The sequence below is a fragment of the Procambarus clarkii genome, chromosome 93, assembly GCF_040958095.1.
Source record: "Procambarus clarkii isolate CNS0578487 chromosome 93, FALCON_Pclarkii_2.0, whole genome shotgun sequence".
In the NCBI taxonomy this organism is placed as follows: domain Eukaryota; kingdom Metazoa; phylum Arthropoda; class Malacostraca; order Decapoda; family Cambaridae; genus Procambarus; species Procambarus clarkii.
Window position 1 is genome coordinate 7,905,274 of NC_091242.1, and position 22,723 is coordinate 7,927,996.

Consider the following 22,723-nt stretch of genomic DNA (forward strand, 5'->3'; position numbering starts at 1 on the left):
CCGACTGATGAAAGTAAAAGTAATAATAGGTACGTTGTAGCATAATTTCAGTTCAACATAATACCTATAATATAAATTGATAGCACTGATTATACTGGTGTAGTTGCATGTCTTAATGTCTCTGTCATGCAGAGACAAGTATGTCATTCATGTCTCTGTGTGTGGGTGTCTTACCTTATCCTAGTCCCACCCCATGTATTGTCTAATCCTGGTCCCACCCCATGTATTGCCTAATCCTGGTCCCACCCCATGTATTGCCTTATCCTGGTCCCACATCATGTATTGCCTTATCCTGGTCACACCCCTGTGTCACCTGATCCTAGTCTTACATCTTGTATCCACTGATCCTGGTCTTACACCTTGTTTCCACTAATCCTGGGTCTACTCCTTGTGTTCCCTCATCCTACTCATTATATCCCAATCTTCTTGGTCCCATCCCTCACATCCCCTCATCCTGGGCCCCCACTCCTTTTCAAACAGCCTACCATTATCCCCCTCGTCAAAATTCCTAGGCATGTGTTACCAATTTGTGGGTCCAAGAATAAAGCTAATCACAGGAAGCACTGAACCGAGATTGGGCCAAGGGAATGTTGATCCTCAGAGGGTCCGTCTAATTACCCAGTTACCCAAAGCCACTCAAAGCCACCGAAAGTTTCCTGGCATTATGTTAGTAATGAATAAATATGATATATTTACTCATTATAATGTTGGTGCTGAATGAAGAACAAGGAAAAACATATTTTTACTCTGAAAAAGTATCATTTCATAACGAAATTAAGACGAAAATAAGCTGCTGGTGACGCCAAAGAAAGTTGATGGTCCAAGTGACAATGTTGTGGAGCGAATTATCCAAGACACATTGTTGCCTAAAGAGCAACATTAATATTGCTGGCATATCATGGCATGATATTAAGTTGCTGGCATATCAGCCTCCTGTACCTACCCAAACATAACATAATACTTTCTGTTACTTTGATACTTTTTCAGAGAAAAAGTATTTTTTTCCATGTTCTACATTCAGCACCAACATTATAATAAGTAAATATATCATATTTATTCATTACTAAAGTAATGCCAGGAAGCTTTGAGTGGCTTTGGATAGCTTTGGGTAATTAGACAGACCATCCTCAGAACCTGGATTGTACCTGGATAAGGTTCTGAGAGTTCTTCTACTTCCCAAACCTAGCCCAGAGACCAGGCTTGACTTGTGAGAGCTTGGACCAACAGACTGTTGCTTGGAGCAACAGGTCCTGGTCCCACATCATGCATTGCCTTATCCAGGTCCCACCCCATGTGGGAAGTTCCTTGGTCCTACCAAGGTACAGCAAGGTATGGTGTCCCATCTCCTATATTCATTTTATCATAAATATAAATATTTGCAGTTTCCAATGTATTTTTGCTTACACTCTCTAAGTATGAAGCCCAAACCTATCATCTACCACTATGTATTTGTGAATACTGTAAGTGATAAAATTTTCAAGAACTTTGTTTGTCAAATTATTTATCAATACTGTATACAATTAGGAAGCCAATAAATATTAAACTACAAATGTAAATAGCACTTACATCTGGTGTGAACATGTGCTTCAGTCCTTCCCCAGCTCCTTTTAACGTGACAGCTCGGCCAAAAAAGATGATTAATATACAGTAGGGGAAAATGGCAGTGAAGTAGACCACCTGTTGAGAAAATATTATGTCAAAATGGGCAAAATATCCACATTACACTATTGAAGTCGTATGCATGCACTGCACGGAAACAAAATTCCCACTGCACTCAAATTAAAAACTTCAACATTTATGCTACCAAAATGAGATCACAACTTCAATTAAACGTTCATGTGGTAAATCACGTGTTGTGCGAGTTTTTACAGAGTACCGTACCTACTTTAATTTGAATTGCTTTGCTGCCAAAATTAATAACATTAGTTAACAATTTTATGTTCATTATTTATACCAAAGGTAAAGTAGCATATAAAGTCAAGGGACAAACTTTTCAAGAAAGTTTACTTACAAATTACTATGATTGTTGGATCATAATATTTTTTTGAAATACTATAGTATGATCTAACAATCATGGTATTTTTCCTAAATATCATAGTATTGTTAGATATTAAGATTCTTGGATTGTAGAACAACTCCTAGAACCCTCTCCATGTATAATCTAGTTCCCCAGATAAAAAATCACAGATGATTCAACATGGTTCATGTTTGAAAGGCATGCAGGAGGATAGGTACTTTAGACAAATTTAGGCTACTGGGTTTGTGATATGTTAAGGCGAGGCAGGAGCTCACCTTGATAGATCACAAAGCACTAGCCTAAGTATGCCAGATCACAAGTCACAAGCCTAATTTTGCCAGATTACAAGTCACGAGCCTCACCTTGCCTGATGACTGGATACCCTTCATGATGCACAGCCACACAAGAAGCCACGAGAAGGTCAAACACATGGCCATCCACCATTTGATGCCACCAGTCTCACTAATGGAGGGGGAAGCATCAATGGTCTGTCTGTACCAGAAGTATGCGGTCTCACTGGAAAGTTCGCATTCCTCTACCGGTAGTGTGATGTTAAGATGTTCTATCGTTTCATTTGGACACACTCCAAATGGCAACGGTGACTGCAAAATAGTACTTTTTAGTATTTTCATTAAACTGCATTAACCTTTAAATGGCTCCAATTATTATCTGCGATCACCTCCTGTGCTCAAATCACCAAAAGCTACAGCATTTTTTATGTTTTTAATTATATCTTTCATGTACACGATGATGCAGACTTTTAATTAGGCGAGCCATTTAAGGGTTAATACATGAATGCATAATATATTTGAAAGAATTTAACTTAATTTAGAATTAGCTTCCACCACAGTATTTATTATAAATCAATAGATGAAAATTAATTTGATTGTGCTAATAAATGTATTATGGGCAATTAACTTTTGGGCCACCCTGTATAATTAATTTGTATGCATATACAGTAACTTATTTCATTTATGTTTTCAAATTATTATTTGCAAAGGCTGTAACATGCTTAATATTAACTTGATATAATGAAGATAATGATTATATATAACCCCCAAAAAATTGTATGGTAAGAAAAGCCTCACTGAATATATATATATATATATATATATATATATATATATATATATATATATATATATATATATATATATATATATATATATATATATATATATAAATTTAACCTGTGAAATACTTACTCTAAATGAATTAAAAAGATAATAGAAACACCAAGCGATGATGACATTATAATAGAGTCCCACTAGGTAGGACACAATGGTGGAGGCCACACCAAGACCACCCCACCATGGAGAGATGAGGTTCCATACTCCTAAAGAACCCTGCCGTAATCTCTGGCCGATGCCCAATTCCAGCAGGAAGAGTGGAGCCCCTTCCAGTACCATCATGATCAGGTAAGGGATGAGGAATGCACCTGAAAAATTATATTCTAACATTAATTATTGCAATAAACATATCACCTATGCACATTTTACATACACATATACATCTATCTATACTGTATTTATAAGAGAAAATGTTTGTTTTTGTATGTTTATCAGTCAAAAGTTGGAGGCCAGATGTTTGGAGGTTAGCTTCACCTAACTTTTCCGGAGTAATTATAGGGGTGACATGATAGACCTAGGGGTGACATGATAGAGGTTTACAAGTGGATGAATGGACATAACCGGGGGGATATTAATAGGGTATTAAAAGTATCAACACAGGACAGAACACGAAACAATGGGTATAAATTGGATAAGTTTAGATTTAGGAAAGACTTGGGTAAATACTGGTTCAGTAACAGGGTTGTTGATTTGTGGAACCAATTGCCGCGTAACATTGTGGAGGTGGGGTCCCTCGATTGTTTCAAGCACGGGTTGGACAAGTATATGAGTGGGATTGGGTGGTTATAGAATAGGAGCTGCCTCGTATGGGCCAATAGGCCTTCTGCAGTTACCTTTGTTCTTATGTTCTTATGGTTCAGACCCATCCTCTTGATTTAAGAACATAAGAACAAAGGCAACTGCAGAAGGCCTGTTGGCCCATACGAGGCAGCTCCTATTTATAACCACCCAATCCCACTCATATACATGTCCAACCCATAAGAACATAAGAACATAAGAACAAAGGTAACTGCAGAAGGCCTATTGGCCCATACGAGGCAGCTCCTATTCTATAACCACCCAATCCCACTCATATACTTGTCCAACCCATGCTTGAAACAATCGAGGGACCCCACCTCCACAATGTTACGCGGCAATTGGTTCCACAAATCAACAACCCTGTTACTGAACCAGTATTTACCCAAGTCTTTCCTAAATCTAAACTTATCCAATTTATACCCATTGTTTCGTGTTCTGTCTTGTGTTGATACTTTTAATACCCTATTAATATCCCCTTTGTTATGTCCATTCACCCACTTGTAAACCTTTATCATGTCACCCCTAACTCTTCGCCTTTCCAGTGAATGCAACTTAAGCTTTGTTAATCTTTCTTCATATGAAAGATTTCTAATTTGGGGAATTACCTTAGTCATCCTATCTAGATAGTTGATCTAGATAGATAGATAGATAGATAGATAATTTAGATCTAGATAGATAGATAATTTGGGGAATTACCTTAGTCATCCTATCTAGATAGTTGATCTAGATAGACCATTTCAAAACCCTATCTAGATCAACTATCTAGATAGTTGATCTAGATAGGGTTTTGAAATGGTCAAAGGATTGGCAGATGCAGTTTAATGCTGATAAATGTAAAGTTCTGAGGTTAGGTAATGATGATAGAGTTACAAGATACGAGCTAGATGGTGTTGTGATTGCGAAGTCGGATTGCGAAAGGGATCTGGGAGTTATGATTAGTAAGAATTTAAAACAAAAGGATCAATGCATAAATGTTCGTAATAAGGCAAATCGGACACTTGGATTTATTAATCGCAGCGTTAGTAACAAGACACCTGGTGTGGTTCTCAAGCTATATCTTGCTCTAGTTAGGCCCCATTTAGATTATGCAGTTCAGTTTTGGTCGCCATATTATAGAATGGATATAAATTCACTTGAACGTGTCCAGCGTAGGATGACTAAGTTAATTCCCCAAATTAGAAATCTTTCATATGAAGAAAGATTAACAAAGCTTAAGTTGCATTCACTGGAAAGGCGAAGAGTTAGGGGTGACATGATAGAGGTTTACAAGTGGATGAATGGACATAACCGGGGGGATATTAATAGGGTATTAAAAGTATCAACACAGGACAGAACACGAAACAATGGATATAAATTGGATAAGTTTAGATTTAGGAAAGACTTGGGTAAATACTGGTTCAGTAACAGGGTTGTTGATTTGTGGAACCAATTGCCGCGTAACATTGTGGAGGTGGGGTCCCTCGATTGTTTCAAGCACGGGTTGGACAAGTATATGAGTGGGATTGGGTGGTTATAGAATAGGAGCTGCCTCGTATGGGCCAATAGGCCTTCTGCAGTTACCTTTGTTCTTATGTTCTTATGTTCTTATCCTACGCTGGACACGTTCAAGTGAATTTATATCCATTCTATAATATGGCGACCAAAACTGAACTGCATAATCTAAATGGAAGCTTTGTCACAATTTAACAAAAATTCTGTACTAAATTGACCGAACCTAACCTAATTGGGTAACCCACACAGAGAAAACATCAATGTTTGTGAACCGCTACGATATACAGTACTCTATATTACATCGTATTTTGTCTAATGAGGATTTTAACGTCAAAATATGATGTATTATTTAAGAGGATAGGGATAGACTTAGGCTGGTCATGGTTACCAGAATTCAAGAAGAAACAGCATGCCAGGGTCACATTCTGACCCACACAATTTTTGGGAGGCAACAAAGGCAACTGCAGAAGGCCTATTGGCCCATACGAGGCAGCTATTTATAACCACCCAATCCCACTCATATACATGTCCAACTCATGCTTGAAACAATCGAGGGACCCCACCTCCACAATGTTACGCGGCAATTGGTTCCACAAATCAACAACCCTGTTACTGAACCAGTATTAACCCAAGTCTTTCCAATATCTAAACTTATCCAATTTATACCCATTGTTTCGTGTTCTGTCTTGTGTTGATACTTTTAATACCCTATTAATATCCCCTTTGTTATGTCCATTCACCCACTTGTAAACCTTTATCATGTCACCCCTAACTCTTCACCTTTCCAGTGAATGCAACTTAAGCTTTGTTAATCTTTCTTCATATGAAAGATTTCTAATTTGGGGAATTAACTTAGTCATCCTACGCTGGACACGTTCAAGTGAATTTATATCCATTCTATAATAAGGACATAAGGACATAAGGACAAAGGTAACTGCAGAAGGCCTATTGGCCCATACGAGGCAGCTCCTATTCTATAACCACCCAATCCCACTCATATACTTGTCCAACCCGTGCTTGAAACAATCGAGGGACCCCACCTCCACAATGTTACGCGGCAATTGGTTCCACAAATCAACAACCCTGTTACTGAACCAGTATTTACCCAAGTCTTTCCTAAATCTAAACTTATCCAATTTATATCCATTGTTTCGTGTTCTGTCCTGTGTTGATACTTTTAATACCCTATTAATATCCCCCCGGTTATGTCCATTCATCCACTTGTAAACCTCTATCATGTCACCCCTAACTCTTCGCCTTTCCAGTGAATGCAACTTAAGCTTTGTTAATCTTTCTTCATATGAAAGATTTCTAATTTGGGGAATTAACTTAGTCATCCTACGCTGGACACGTTCAAGTGAATTTATATCCATTCTATAATATGGCGACCAAAACTGAACTGCATAATCTAAATGGGGCCTAACTAGAGCAAGATATAGCTTGAGAACCACACCAGGTGTCTTGTTACTAACGCTGCGATTAATAAATCCGAGTGTCCGATTTGCCTTATTACGAACATTTATGCATTGATCCTTTTGTTTTAAATTCTTACTAATCATAACTCCCAGATCCCTTTCGCAATCCGACTTCGCAATCTCAACACCATCTAGCTCGTATCTTGTAACTCTATCATCATTACCTAACCTCAGAACTTTACATTTATCAGCATTAAACTGCATCTGCCAATCCTTTGACCATTTCAAAACCCTATCTAGATCAACTTGAAGTGATAGTGAGTCCTCCTCCGAATTAATTTCCCTACCGATTTTCGTATCATCGGCAAATTTGCAAATGTTGCTACTCAAACCTGAATCTAAATAATATGGCGACCAAACCTGAACTGCATAATCTAAATGGGGCCTAACTAGAGCAAGATATAGCTCGAGAACCACACCAGGTGTCTTGTTACTAACGCTGCGATTAATAAATCCGAGTGTCCGATTTGCCTTAAGAACATAAGAACATAAGAACAAAGGTAACTGCAGAAGGCCAATTGGCCCATACGAGGCAGCTCCTATTCTATAACCACCCAATCCCACTCATATAGTTGTCCAACCCGTGCTTGAAACAATCGAGGGACCCCACCTCCACAATGTTACGCGGCAATTGGTTCCACAAATCAACAACCCTGTTACTGAACCAGTATTTACCCAAGTCTTTCCTAAATCTAAACTTATCCAATTTATATCCATTGTTTCGTGTTCTGTCCTGTGTTGATACTTTTAATACCCTATTAATATCCCCCCGGTTATGTCCATTCATCCACTTGTAAACCTCTATCATGTCACCCCTAACTCTTCGCCTTTCCAGTGAATGCAACTTAAGCTTTATTAATCTTTCTTCATATGAAAGATTAAACGCTAAACTATATAAAATGTTCTACTTATTACGAACATTTATGCATTGATCCTTTTGTTTTAAATTCTTACTAATCATAACTCCCAGATCCCTTTCGCAATCCGACTTCGCAATCTCAACACCATCTAGCTCGTATCTTGTAACTATCATCATTACCTAACCTCAGAACTTTACATTTATCAGCATTAAACTGCATCTGCCAATCCTATGACCATTTCAAAACCCTATTTAGATCAACTTGAAGTGATAGTGAGTCCTCCTCCGAATTAATTTCCCTACCGATTTTCGTATCATCGGCAAATTTGCAAATGTTGCTACTCAAACCTGAATCTAAATCATTTATATATATTATAAACAAACTAAGTTGTAAAGTTGTGACCCTTCAACAAACTAAGTTGTTGGATGGCTTTGTGAGGTCAGACACATGGCCTTGTGTCTGACCTCACAAGGCCATCCACCATTTGATGCCACCAGTCTCACTAATGGAGGAGAAAGCATCAATGGTCTGTATATACCAGAAGTATGAGGTCTCACTGGAACGTTCGCATTCCTTTACTTGTAGTGTAATTGTGGAGGGAACCACATTCTAAGATCCCACCAAGGGAGACATTTCAGATCCTAGGCAGGACTGTGCGTTGATTGGCGAACGGCGGCCGCGCGCAGCCTTTCCGCGCAGGCCTGGAGAGGGCCAAGAGGGACAAATGATCTGCACGTGACCCAGCATGGCACAGGCACCACTCCTGTGCCAGGTAAGTCCACTACGCGCTCACCATAGACCACGCTACTATAGTACATTACCAATCGTACGTTAACGTACGATTATGTTACGTTGTTGGGTAGATTAGATACACAGTGTTTAGTGAGTTTCATATTTATTTAGTAGTCCTGGATACAACAGTGTCGTAGACGTTGAGACGAAGCCTGGAGCAGAGCTGAGTGAGGCCGGAGTCGTGGAGCTCTATGTGGGAGAGCGTGGCGGCTCAATTGGGAATTGTGAGTGTCTGAACTCGGGGAGCGAGAGCGTGGCGGCTCGATGCAGTCGTAGTCTGCTGTCTGCTCTGTGTCGAAGCTGTAGCGTCTTTTGGGTCGATTAGAACTGTACACACCGAGTGCTACATTGTTGACTGGGAATTGTACTAGCCCCGCCGGCTGCACGGGGTGCTCTTCATCGAGTGTCCAGAGTGGCCGGCACGTTTACTTTGGAAAAAAAAATGGAGTGCTCAGAGCAGGATTTAATGACCTGAATGTCTATGTATGGAATAATGGAATAGGACCTCAGTTCTATTTTATTGGTTTTCGGAACCTGAGATAATGACTAGTAGGAACAGGCGGAGGACATTTGTAATGCGACGCTGGAGGCGAAATTCTTGGATTGTCGCAAGACAACCCACTGCGAAAGCATTTGCCAAAGATGTTTTAATTTATCAACAATAAAAGATAGAACATAAGAACATAAGAACAAAGGTAACTGCAGAAGGCCTATTGGCCCATACGAGGCAGCTCCTATTCTATAACCACCCAATCCCACTCATATACTTGTCCAACCCGTGCTTGAAACAATCGAGGGACCCCACCTCCACAATGTTACGCGGCAATTGGTTCCACAAATCAACAACCCTGTTACTGAACCAGTATTTACCCAAGTCTTTCCTAAATCTAAACTTATCCAATTTATATCCATTGTTTCGTGTTCTGTCCTGTGTTGATACTTTTAATACCCTATTAATATCCCCCCGGTTATGTCCATTCATCCACTTGTAAACCTCTATCATGTCACCCCTAACTCTTCGCCTTTCCAGTGAATGCAACTTAAGCTTTGTTAATCTTTCTTCATATGAAAGATTTCTAATTTGGGGAATTAACTTAGTCATCCTACGCTGGACACGTTCAAGTGAATTTATATCCATTCTATAATATGGCGACCAAAACTGAACTGCATAATCTAAATGGGGCCTAACTAGAGCAAGATATAGCTTGAGAACCACACCAGGTGTCTTGTTACTAACGCTGCGATTAATAAATCCAAGTGTCCGATTTGCCTTATTACGAACATTTATGCATTGATCCTTTTGTTTTAAATTCTTACTAATCATAACTCCCAGATCCCTTTCGCAATCCGACTTCGCAATCACAACACCATCTAGCTCGTATCTTGTAACTCTATCATCATTACCTAACCTCAGAACTTTACATTTATCAGCATTAAACTGCATCTGCCAATCCTTTGACCATTTCAAAACCCTATCTAGATCAACTTGAAGTGATAGTGAGTCCTCCTCCGAATTAATTTCCCTACCGATTTTCGTATCATCGGCAAATTTGCAAATGTTGCTACTCAAACCTGAATCTAAATCATTTATATATATTATAAACAACAGAGGTCCCAGGACAGAGCCTTGAGGCACTCCACTTACAACATTTTCCCACTCTGACTTGATTCCATTTATACTAACTCTCTGTTTCCTTTGGTATAGCCATGCCCTAATCCAGCTTAATATAGCACCCCCAATACCATGAGACTCTATTTTTTTAATCAGTCTTTCATGTGGCACTGTATCAAAAGCTTTGCTAAAGTCAAGGTATACAACATCGCAATCCTTACCACTATCAACTGCCTCAACAATGCTAGAATAAAAAGATAACAAATTTGTTAAACATGAACGGCCATTTATAAAACCATGTTGCGACTCAATTATTAATTTATGTTTTTCAAGATGAAGACGAATTTTATTTGCTATTATAGATTCGAGTAACTTTCCCACAATAGACGTTAGGCTAATTGGTCGATAGTTAGACGCAAGTGATCTATCTCCTTTCTTAAAAACTGGTATCACATTAGCAACTTTCCAAAACTCTGGCACTCTGCCTGACTCTATTGATTTATTAAATATGGTTGACAGTGGGTCACAAAGCTCCTCTTTGCATTCTTTAAGCACCCTAGCAAACACTTCATCCGGCCCTGGGGATTTGTTTGGTTTGAGTTTTACTATTTGTTTAAGAACATCCTCCCTGGTAACTGCTAAACTCGTCAACCTGTCCTCGTCCCCACCCACATAGACTTGTTCGGCTGAAGGCATATTGTTAAGTTCCTCTTTAGTAAATACAGATACAAAATATTTATTAAAAATACTACTCATCTCTTCATCACTATCTGTTATTTGACCTGTCTCAGTTTTTAATGGACCTATCCTTTCCCTAGTCTTAGTACGATATAACTGAAAAAACCCTTTAGGATTTGTCTTTGCTTGCCCTGCTATGCGAACTTCATAGTTTCTTTTTGCTTTCCTTATCTCTTTTTTAACATTTCTAACCAGTTGTACGAATTCCTGTTCTAAAGTGACCTCCCCATTTTTAATCCTTTTGTACCAAGCTCTCTTTTTACCTATAAGGTTCTTCAAATTCTTTGTTATCCACTTTGGGTCATTAGTATACGATCTATTCAATTTGTATGGTATACTACGTTCCTGTGCTTTGTTCCTGTGCTTCCTGTGCTTCCATAAGCAAAAAGAAACTATGAAGTTCGCATAGCAGGGCAAGCAAAGACAAATCCTAAAGGGTTTTTTCAGTTATATCGTACTAAGACTAGGGAAAGGATAGGTCCATTAAAAACTGAGACAGGTCAAATAACAGATAGTGATGAAGAGATGAGTAGTATTTTTAATAAATATTTTGTATCTGTATTTACTAAAGAGGAACTTAACAATATGCCTTCAGCCGAACAAGTCTATGTGGGTGGGGACGAGGACAGGTTGACGAGTTTAGCAGTTACCAGGGAGGATGTTCTTAAACAAATAGTAAAACTCAAACCAAACAAATCCCCAGGGCCGGATGAAGTGTTTGCTAGGGTGCTTAAAGAATGCAAAGAGGAGCTTTGTGACCCACTGTCAACCATATTTAATAAATCAATAGAGTCAGGCAGAGTGCCAGAGTTTTGGAAAGTTGCTAATGTGATACCAGTTTTTAAGAAAGGAGATAGATCACTTGCGTCTAACTATCGACCAATTAGCCTAACGTCCATTGTGGGAAAGTTGCTCGAATCTATAATAGCAAATAAAATTCGTCTTCATCTTGAAAAACATAAATTAATAATTGAGTCGCAACATGGTTTTATAAATGGCCGTTCATGTTTAACAAATTTGTTATCTTTTTATTCTAGCATTGTTGAGGCAGTTGATAGTGGTAAGGATTGCGATGTTGTATACCTTGACTTTAGCAAAGCTTTTGATACAGTGCCACATGAAAGACTGATTAAAAAAATAGAGTCTCATGGTATTGGGGGTGCTATATTAAGCTGGATTAGGGCATGGCTATACCAAAGGAAACAGAGAGTTAGTATAAATGGAATCAAGTCAGAGTGGGAAAATGTTGTAAGTGGAGTGCCTCAAGGCTCTGTCCTGGGACCTCTGTTGTTTATAATATATATAAATGATTTAGATTCAGGTTTGAGTAGCAACATTTGCAAATTTGCCGATGATACGAAAATCGGTAGGGAAATTAATTCGGAGGAGGACTCACTATCACTTCAAGTTGATCTGGATAGGGTTTTGGGGTGGTCGAAGGATTGGCAGATGCAGTTTAATGCTGATAAATGTAAAGTTCTGAGGTTAGGTAATGATGATAGAGTTACTAGATACGAGCTAGATGGTGTTGTGATTGCGAAGTCGGATTGCGAAAGGGATCTGGGAGTTATGATTAGTAAGAATTTAAAACAAAAGGATCAATGCATAAATGTTCGTAATAAGGCAAATCGGACACTTGGATTTATTAATCGCAGCGTTAGTAACAAGACACCTGGTGTGGTTCTCAAGCTATATCTTGCTCTAGTTAGGCCCCATTTAGATTATGCAGTTCAGTTTTGGTCGCCATATTATAGAATGGATATAAATTCACTTGAACGTGTCCAGCGTAGGATGACTAAGTTAATTCCCCAAATTAGAAATCTTTCATATGAAGAAAGATTAACAAAGCTTAAGTTGCATTCACTGGAAAGGCGAAGAGTTAGGGGTGACATGATAGAGGTTTACAAGTGGATGAATGGACATAACCGGGGGGATATTAATAGGGTATTAAAAGTATCAACACAGGACAGAACACGAAACAATGGGTATAAATTGGATAAGTTTAGATTTAGGAAAGACTTGGGTAAATACTGGTTCAGTAACAGGGTTGTTGATTTGTGGAACCAATTGCCGCGTAACATTGTGGAGGTGGGGTCCCTCGATTGTTTCAAGCACGGGTTGGACAAGTATATGAGTGGGATTGGGTGGTTATAGAATAGGAGCTGCCTCGTATGGGCCAATAGGCCTTCTGCAGTTGCCTTTGTTCTTATGTTCTTATGTTCTTATGTTTAGAATATTCTTAAATAAGTTATATATTGAATCCACATCGAAATCCCCATTTAAGTCACCTATCCCTGGGTTCATGTCTCGCTCCAAGACCGGCCCACACCCCATACCCAAGCCTTTCCAATCAATTTGACCCAAAAAATTTCTTAGGCTATTAAAATCAGCTTTTCGAAAATCTGGCACTTTAACAGAATTTTCTCCTACTGGTCTATTCCATTCTATGCTAAATCTGATTTCTTTGTGATCACTGCTCCCTAGCTCACTCCCTATTTCGATGTCATTAATTTGCGTTTCCCTGTTAGTTAACACTAAATCTAAAATATTATTTTCCCGTGTTGGTTCCTTAATGTGTTGCGTAAGAAAGCAATCGTCATAGAGGTTCGAAGGCGATCACATACCGCCCTAGTTCTAACCATAGTGCTAGTCCTTTAAACCAAACCTAGTGCTTTAAACTTGCACAGTATCTTGTGCTACCCAATCCCCCAATATATGTACCTAAGCCATAGAACTTCACCATTGTAATCACTGCTATCATTTTGTATCATGGTTGTTATATTGAACGCATATTTTACTGCAATATACCTTGAAATAACCCTATTTAATACGGTGTCCATCGGTGCCTTCAGCAGCCTGTACATCTGCTCGTTTATTTCCACAGATTTCAACATGGGAGGGAAATTTGACGACTCTTCCCTGGTTGGTTAGTACTCTCACAGCTCTTTGATTTCAGCAACTAACTCAAGATTATCTGCCCGATTTTTTTTACTAAGGCTTTGTAGTGCTGGTAATGTAACTACCCTGGAAACACAAACCGAAACTGTCTCTATTTTCCGCTTGTTACAACTTGTAATAAAGTTGTTACATCTTGGCTTAACGTGTTTATGACGTATTAGAACGTTGTTACAACTTGCTATATTGGTTGTTATAAGTGGTTAGGAGGTGTTAAAACTTGTTCGAACGTTGTACCAACGTCGTAGTTTCGGTGTGTGTTTGGCGGGTAGGAACCACTCTCCTCACCGTGTGTGCTGGCATTTGTATGATAAATGGCATTTGTCATTTATAATTAGTATACAGTTTTTGTTTATATTGATTTGATTATAAATATGTGCAGGGGATTGTAGCACTTTTTTTTACACGGGAGACATCTCCCGTCACGCAGGGTGCAGTCGCACCTCCACAGATCTCCATTATCAGCTATTGATACTGGTAATGGCTCAAAAGGGCCACCACTTATGGGCTATTCATGCCCGTGCCACCTTTTGGGTGGCTTAATCTTCATCAATCAATCTTTGATCTTCCACGGGAGACATCTCCCGTCACGCAGGGTGCAGTCGCACCTCCACAGATCTCCATTATCAGCTATTGATACTGGTAATGGCTCAAAAGGGCCACCACTTACGGGCTATTCATGCCCGTGCCACCTTTTGGGTGGCTTAATCTTCATCAATCAATCTTTGATCTTCCACGGGAGACATCTCCCGTCACGCAGGGTGCAGTCGCACCTCCACAGATCTCCATTATCAGCTATTGATACTGGTAATGGCTCAAAAGGGCCACCACTTACGGGCTATTCATGCCCGTGCCACCTTTTAGGTGGCTGAATCTTCATCAATCATCATTGTAGCACTTTATACTTACTGATGACCATGAGGTGTATAGGGTCTTTAATCGCTATGTATTTTAATTAAAAAAAAGTCTAACAAATAATTAACCATGCTCTGGTTTGGTTACTATTAGGTGTGGTGAATATAAATTTCAACATTGATTTAGCGATAAAGGAAATCAGAAGTGACACTTGCCCAACACATTGTTTCTTAACACAACTTCCTGACACCACAGAGTATGGTCGTTTCCCACACAAGACGATCCGACGAAGCTCATTTTCTGTTTGTTCAAAGCTTGTTATGTAAGGCTATATTAGCTTAGGTTAGGATGCAATGGACTCAGTTGGGTTGGATTGGAATGGGTTAGATTGGATTGGGTTGGAATGGATTGGATTGGGTTAAGGTAGGTTAGGTTATGTGGGTTTCAAAATACTCTGGGGAATCGTCTTGTGTAGGCTGTGACGTGTAGCCGACACCACTCATTAGTGGCTTGCGTCCTTCTCACTCGTCTGCGCGCCAAATTTTAGTAAACAACCATGCCTTGACGCGGCCAATACTAACACCATTAACAGTTTTAAATTTGTAACTTGAAAACACCAAAGTTGTTTACACTGGTGTGTCTGAATAAACATGTCGTTGATTAAAGGCTGATGCTAAATTTGACGAGCTACATGACTTGAGATAGAAAGGTTCAAGTCTAAATATGTTCATTCAACCCGAAACGCTCTGCGTATTAAGAGGCTTCATGCATTGTACTTGCCTTTCCTATGAATCCTATGTATATACTTTTGCCTTAATAAATAAAATATCTGCTTCATTTACACTGAATATCTGCTGAAGGCTTTATTTACACCATTTTGGGGGCTACTGCTTACGAGATACCGCGAGCCTATGGCAGAACGAGAAACTTTCTGCGGGATATTTATTGCCTAAATAAAATATTATTATTATAAATCTAATTTGAGCCCAAATTAATTTGAACAATATAAATTATAAACCGCAGCCTTCGTGCTCATCCCGACTGATTTATATTGCCAAACTAAACGAAATCCTCCATGATGAGACCGAATTCAAGAAGATAACCAGAAAGCCTACTAATGAAATTAAGACGAAAGTCAACTAAATAATTGGTGGACCTAGGCTAAGGTCAAGGGAGCGGACCTTAGCCTAGGTTGTAGTCATTACAACCTAGGTTACATCTACAGAAATGTCAAATCCACAAGCCTGATAACCTTCTACGACCCATCATCAGTCAGATCACTACACATACGCATAATCTGGCTAAAGGACTCAACGCTATAATTACTCACTATGTATCAAACAACAATAGCTTGAAATCCGTCGCCGATTTCTTAAGACATAGTGAAGACAACTAAACCCGAAGGCATCATATTATCACTAGACGTGAAATCTATTTACGTCCCTGTGGACACCACCACAAATTGTAAGACAGAATCTACTGTGACAATTCTACTTCAAAGCTAGATATCCCACTCTGCCATCCGTAATTTCCTGGAGATTTCCTTTTTGTTCCAGGTAGCGAATCTTTAACAACAACCACCAAAATGGCTCCATTTACAACCCCTTGGGGAGACATGTATACGCGCTAGGAGTCCTCTTTACTAACTTCTATATCGGAACACTATAGCAGACAACATCTTCAAACCCACAGAGAAACGTCGCATCTACTACAGCTACGTCGATTATATATTTACATGTGAAGACCTCCAAGAATTCTTACGATTAAAGGATCTACTTACCCAAAACTCTCTGCTTAATTTTACCCCTGAACTAGGCATCAATGGTACACTTTAGTTAATGTCTACGAGAGAACCAAAGACAACATCCTCGCCATGGAAGTTCCTCTGCCCCCCCCCCCCACCACCAACAAGGGCCTCCAGTTCTACGGCTGTAACTGCCTTACGAACACCAGTCCAAGAGGCACCATTTATTCTTCATTTCGCGAATTTTGATAATTCTCAAACACACATCAAAGTCAGCTGACCAAATATATGTTCCCTCCACAAACGTGTCTGACATCTCCGTGTCCTAGCCAGGACACGAAGAAGGGTTATTTTCGGTGGCGGCTGGACACGGCTTTACTCATAAGCTTAGCCTGGACAAAGCTTTAAGCTGACCTGTGGCAGGAAAACAATTTCCCAATGTGAAAAGTATATGGGGTAGGAACTCTTACACTTTATCCCGTGGAACCAAAGGAATTACTTAATAATAAGAGCAATGTGCGTCTGTAGGAGGAAAAGGAGGGGTGGAGGGAGGAAAGGAGGAAAATGGAAAGTGAGAGAAAAGGGTGATGGCTACATGTGTCAAGCTGGCAGTGGGAGGGGGTATAGGAATGTGGGAGTCAGGGGTGAGAAAGGAATGTATGAGGTAGTGGGGACGCGGGGGCGTAGTGGGGGTGTGGGGGGGGATTAGTGAGGTAGTGCAGGGGTGTGTTGAGGTTGTGGAGGGACGTGTGGAGGGCTGAGGGACGTGTGGAGGGCGGAGGGACGTGTGGAGGGCGGAGGGACGTGTGGAGGGCTGAGGGACGTGTGGAGGGCGGAGGGACGTGTGGAGGGCGGAGGGACGTGTGGAGGGCAGAGGGAAGCAATGCAAGACAGACGCTCCCTGGGACAGTCCTCAAGTTGGTATTTTTAGCTGTCTAAATATACGTGGGGGAGCTAGATTATCCCAGCCAGGGGGAGGAGGGAGGGGGGGGAGAAGGAAGGAGGGGGAAGGAAAGGAAGGAGAGGGGAGGAAAGGAAGGAGAGGGGGAGGAAAGGAGGGGTAACAAAGAAGGAAGGGAAGGTTCTTGCAAGAAGTGCCGGACTAACCAGCCTGTAGTGGATATGTGAGCCTGCAGGCCGCTCCAAGCAACAGCCTGTTGGACCAAGTTATTACAAGTAGAGTCTGGCCTCAGGCCGGGCTTGGGGAGTAGAACTCCCAGAACCCTCTCCAGGTATGTCAGGAGGGAGGGGGAAGGATAGGGAGTGGGAGGGAGGGGGAAGGATAGGGAGTGTGAGGGAGGGGGAAGGATAGGGAGTGTGAGGGAGGGGGGAAGGTGTAAGAGGGTGAAGAATGGTGAGGGTGGAAGAGGAGACAAAAAGAGCAAGACAGAGTATAGAATAAGGGAAGCCTGGGGGGGGGGGGTCACAACTTGTGCATTAATATACTTATGCCCTGATCTACCCTACGCAGCTACCCTACACAACATGAATCGTCTACATAACTTGTGTTAAGAACCAGCTATGGGTTGTTAAAATCTCCCTCTCGTCGAATGGTTCATCGTACAGAGACAAGTGATCAATAGATTAAATTTTGCCCCGAGGGGCGAGTTTATTGGGCAGCGCCACTCATCCTGTGAGTGGACACACCGCCATAGCAGCACCTACAACACTCCCCAATCGGAAGAAAACCCGCTGGGATGTTCATCCTGTTGATCAGTAGACTGCACTAGAAAACCCTGGGTGAATTATGAGGATATCCTCTAGAACACGAGTACATAAAGTACATAGAGTACAGGCTACCATTCTCAATCGACTTGAGAATGGTCCAGGACGGACCGAAACGTCGTCGTCCCTTCACTTTCTAGTGTGTGGTCTGGTCAACATATTTCAGCCACGTTATTGTGACTCCTCGTCTGCACATAAAGTAATTGTAAATCTTCGGGTACCGCATACCGGCAGGTCTGAAGGGTCTAATAGACACCAACAATGTGGTGTGTGAGATCATAACACAAGAAGTGATCAGGGTTCGAGACAACTGGTAGCCCAGTTTCACTCAGAGGGTTCAGTTCCTGAACCGATTATGTGCCTCTGTAATCCTTTACACCACCGCCCACGGGATGGGTATGGGGTGCATAATTTGCAAATTTGCCGATGATACGAAAATCGGTAGGGAAATTAATTCGGAGGAGGACTCACTATCACTTCAAGTTGATCTAGATAGGGTTTTGAAATGGTCAAAGGATTGGCAGATGCAGTTTAATGCTGATAAATGTAAAGTTCTGAGGTTAGGTAATGATGATAGAGTTACAAGATACGAGCTAGATGGTGTTGTGATTGCGAAGTCGGATTAGAACATAAGAACATAAGAACAAAGGTAACTGCAGAAGGCCTATTGGCCCATACGAGGCAGCTCCTATTCTATAACCACCCAATCCCACTCATATACTTGTCCAACCCGTGCTTGAAACAATCGAGGGACCCCACCTTCACAATGTTACGCGGCAATTGGTTCCACAAATCAACAACCCTGTTACTGAACCAGTATTTACCCAAGTCTTTCCTAAATCTAAACTTATCCAATTTATATCCATTGTTTCGTGTTCTGTCCTGTGTTGATACTTTTAATACCCTATTAATATCCCCCCGGTTATGTCCATTCATCCACTTGTAAACCTCTATCATGTCACCCCTAACTCTTCGCCTTTCCAGTGAATGCAACTTAAGCTTTGTTAATCTTTCTTCATATGAAAGATTTCTAATTTGGGGAATTAACTTAGTCATCCTACGCTGGACACGTTCAAGTGAATTTATATCCATTCTATAATATGGCGACCAAAACTGAACTGCATAATCTAAATGGGGCCTAACTAGAGCAAGATATAGCTTGAGAACCACACCAGGTGTCTTGTTACTAACGCTGCGATTAATAAATCCAAGTGTCCGATTTGCCTTATTACGAACATTTATGCATTGATCCTTTTGTTTTAAATTCTTACTAATCATAACTCCCAGATCCCTTTCGCAATCCGACTTCGCAATCACAACACCATCTAGCTCGTATCTTGTAACTCTATCATCATTACCTAACCTCAGAACTTTACATTTATCAGCATTAAACTGCATCTGCCAATCCTTTGACCATTTCAAAACCCTATCTAGATCAACTTGAAGTGATAGTGAGTCCTCCTCCGAATTAATTTCCCTACCGATTTTCGTATCATCGGCAAATTTGCAAATGTTGCTACTCAAACCTGAATCTAAATCATTTATATATATTATAAACAACAGAGGTCCCAGGACAGAGCCTTGAGGCACTCCACTTACAACATTTTCCCACTCTGACTTGATTCCATTTATACTAACTCTCTGTTTCCTTTGGTATAGCCATGCCCTAATCCAGCTTAATATAGCACCCCCAATACCATGAGACTCTATTTTTTTAATCAGTCTTTCATGTGGCACTGTATCAAAAGCTTTGCTAAAGTCAAGGTATACAACATCGCAATCCTTACCACTATCAACTGCCTCAACAATGCTAGAATAAAAAGATAACAAATTTGTTAAACATGAACGGCCATTTATAAAACCATGTTGCGACTCAATTATTAATTTATGTTTTTCAAGATGAAGACGAATTTTATTTGCTATTATAGATTCGAGTAACTTTCCCACAATAGACGTTAGGCTAATTGGTCGATAGTTAGACGCAAGTGATCTATCTCCTTTCTTAAAAACTGGTATCACATTAGCAACTTTCCAAAACTCTGGCACTCTGCCTGACTCTATTGATTTATTAAATATGATTGACAGTGGGTCACAAAGCTCCTCTTTGCATTCTTTAAGCACCCTAGCAAACACTTCATCCGGCCCTGGGGATTTGTTTGGTTTGAGTTTTACTATTTGTTTAAGAACATCCTCCCTGGTAACTGCTAAACTCGTCAACCTGTCCTCGTCCCCACCCACATAGACTTGTTCGGCTGAAGGCATATTGTTAAGTTCCTCTTTAGTAAATACAGATACAAAATATTTATTAAAAATACTACTCATCTCTTCATCACTATCTGTTATTTGACCTGTCTCAGTTTTTAATGGACCTATCCTTTCCCTAGTCTTAGTACGATAAGACTAGGGATTGCGAAAGGGATCTGGGAGTTATGATTAGTAAGAATTTAAAACAAAAGGATCAATGCATAAATGTTCGTAATAAGGCAAACCGGACACTTGGATTTATTAATCGCAGCGTTAGTAACAAGACACCTGGTGTGGTTCTCAAGCTATATCTTGCTCTAGTTAGGCCCCATTTAGATTATGCAGTTCAGTTTTGGTCGCCATATTATAGAATGGATATAAATTCACTTGAACGTGTCCAGCGTAGGATGACTAAGTTAATTCCCCAAATTAGAAATCTTTCATATGAAGAAAGATTAACAAAGCTTAAGTTGCATTCACTGGAAAGGCGAAGAGTTAGGGGTGACATGATAGAGGTTTACAAGTGGATGAATGGACATAACCGGGGGGATATTAATAGGGTATTAAAAGTATCAACACAGGACAGAACACGAAACAATGGGTATAAATTGGATAAGTTTAGATTTAGGAAAGACTTGGGTAAATACTGGTTCAGTAACAGGGTTGTTGATTTGTGGAACCAATTGCCGCGTAACATTGTGGAGGTGGGGTCCCTCGATTGTTTCAAGCACGGGTTGGACAAGTATATGAGTGGGATTGGGTGGTTATAGAATAGGAGCTGCCTCGTATGGGCCAACAGGCCTTCTGCAGTTGCCTTTGTTCTTATGTTCTTATGTTCTTATAATAAAGAAGTTGAATTGAAATTCACTCTGCCAACCTCTATGTCACACTATTTGCTCCACGTTTGTGCCGCCCATATATATTGGTATTACAGCTGAACAAATATAACAGTACTTTATACTAGTGTTTTCAGGCCTTTGAGAGTCTATGATTTCAGATCAAACCTGAGTGTTTGGAACAATTCAGTCTTAATAAGAAAGATGAGAATACCTTATCTAGTTCGATTTCATCTTGTTGCATGCTAATTTGGCTGCTATGTCTGTTATCATGATTTATAGTTGTGATATGATATCGCCCCCCCTACCTCCTCCACACACACAGTCTCTCTCTTTACAAAACAACACACATCAACCCGTTCTCACGCCAGGCTCGTTAAAGCTGCGGCCCCCACCCCAAGATGCACTCATCAATATTTAACACTGTGAATTAAAACTAGTGTTTTCATTTAAATATTAACATTCAATATATAGTTAGACATAGTTACGGTAGGTATTTAGGCTTTGTTGAAGATTATTTGTATTTGAAGTACATGGGTGAAGTATTTGCGGCGTTGTGGCTCGCAAATGGACGTCAGCGGAGTACTCTCTTCATCAGTTATGAGTCGTGTGTAAACCGTTTTACTGTAAATGTAAAAAATGAATGTAAAACGGTTTACGCATGACTCATAACTGATGCAGTTCGAACAGTACTCTGCTGACGTCCATTTCTCGAGCCACAACGCTGTAAATGCTTCACCCACGTACTACAAGTACAAATAATCGCCAACAGAGTCCAAACACCTAACCTAACCTATCATGATGTTATCTTGAGATGATTTTGGGGCTTTTAGTGTCCCCGCGGCCCGGTCCTCGACCAGGTCTCCACCCCCAGGAAGCAGCCCGTGACAGCTGACTAACACCCAGGTACCTATTTTACTGCTAGGTAACAGGGGCATAGGGTGGTTACCTTGAGGTGCTTCCGGGGCTTAGCGTCCCTGCGGCCCGGTCGTCGACCAGGCCTCCAAGGGTGAAAGAAACTCTGCCCATTGTTTCTCGCCGGCGCCCGGGATCGAACCTGGGACCACAGGATCACAAGTCCAGCGTGCTGTCCGCTCGGCGGACCGGCCGACCTACGCCTAACTTTAGGCGTAGAACTTTTATATAACAACATTAATATATAAATGAGAACAACCCTATTTTTAGCCCGGGCGGGGCAGAAATGGTTGGGCACATTTCCTTTCACCTAATGCACTTTTCACCTAGCAGTAAGTAGGTACTCAGGAGTGTGTAAAGCCTGGCCTCAGGCCGGGGAGTAGAAAAACTCTCGAAACACACTACAGGTATGCTCCAGGTAGTCAGCTTGTTATGGGGTTGCATCCTGGGCTGGGTCAGTAATTCAACCTGGGGGTGGTGGTGGGGGGGTGGGATTTCGGGGGCTTAGCGTCCTCGCGGCCCGGTCCTCGACCAGG

At 40.7% G+C, this 22,723-nt stretch overlaps 1 protein-coding gene across 5 annotated transcripts in view; it reads right to left on the reverse strand.

The window, feature by feature from the left end:
* The window catches only part of LOC123746806 (sodium-dependent neutral amino acid transporter B(0)AT3), a 182,255-nt gene that overhangs the window by 44,268 nt on the left and 115,264 nt on the right, over window positions 1-22,723 (reverse strand). For all 5 annotated transcript variants that reach the window (XR_011226068.1, XM_045728566.2, XM_045728565.2 and 2 more), the window contains exons 2-4: window positions 3,223-3,455; window positions 2,380-2,619; window positions 1,567-1,677 (exon numbers count right to left, since the gene is read on the reverse strand). Coding sequence is in view for 4 of the 5 variants with exons in the window: in XM_045728566.2 (XP_045584522.1) it covers window positions 1,567-1,677; window positions 2,380-2,619; window positions 3,223-3,455 (584 nt within the window). In the remaining variant the exon portion in view is untranslated. The remainder of the gene's footprint in view (window positions 1-1,566; window positions 1,678-2,379; window positions 2,620-3,222; window positions 3,456-22,723) is intronic.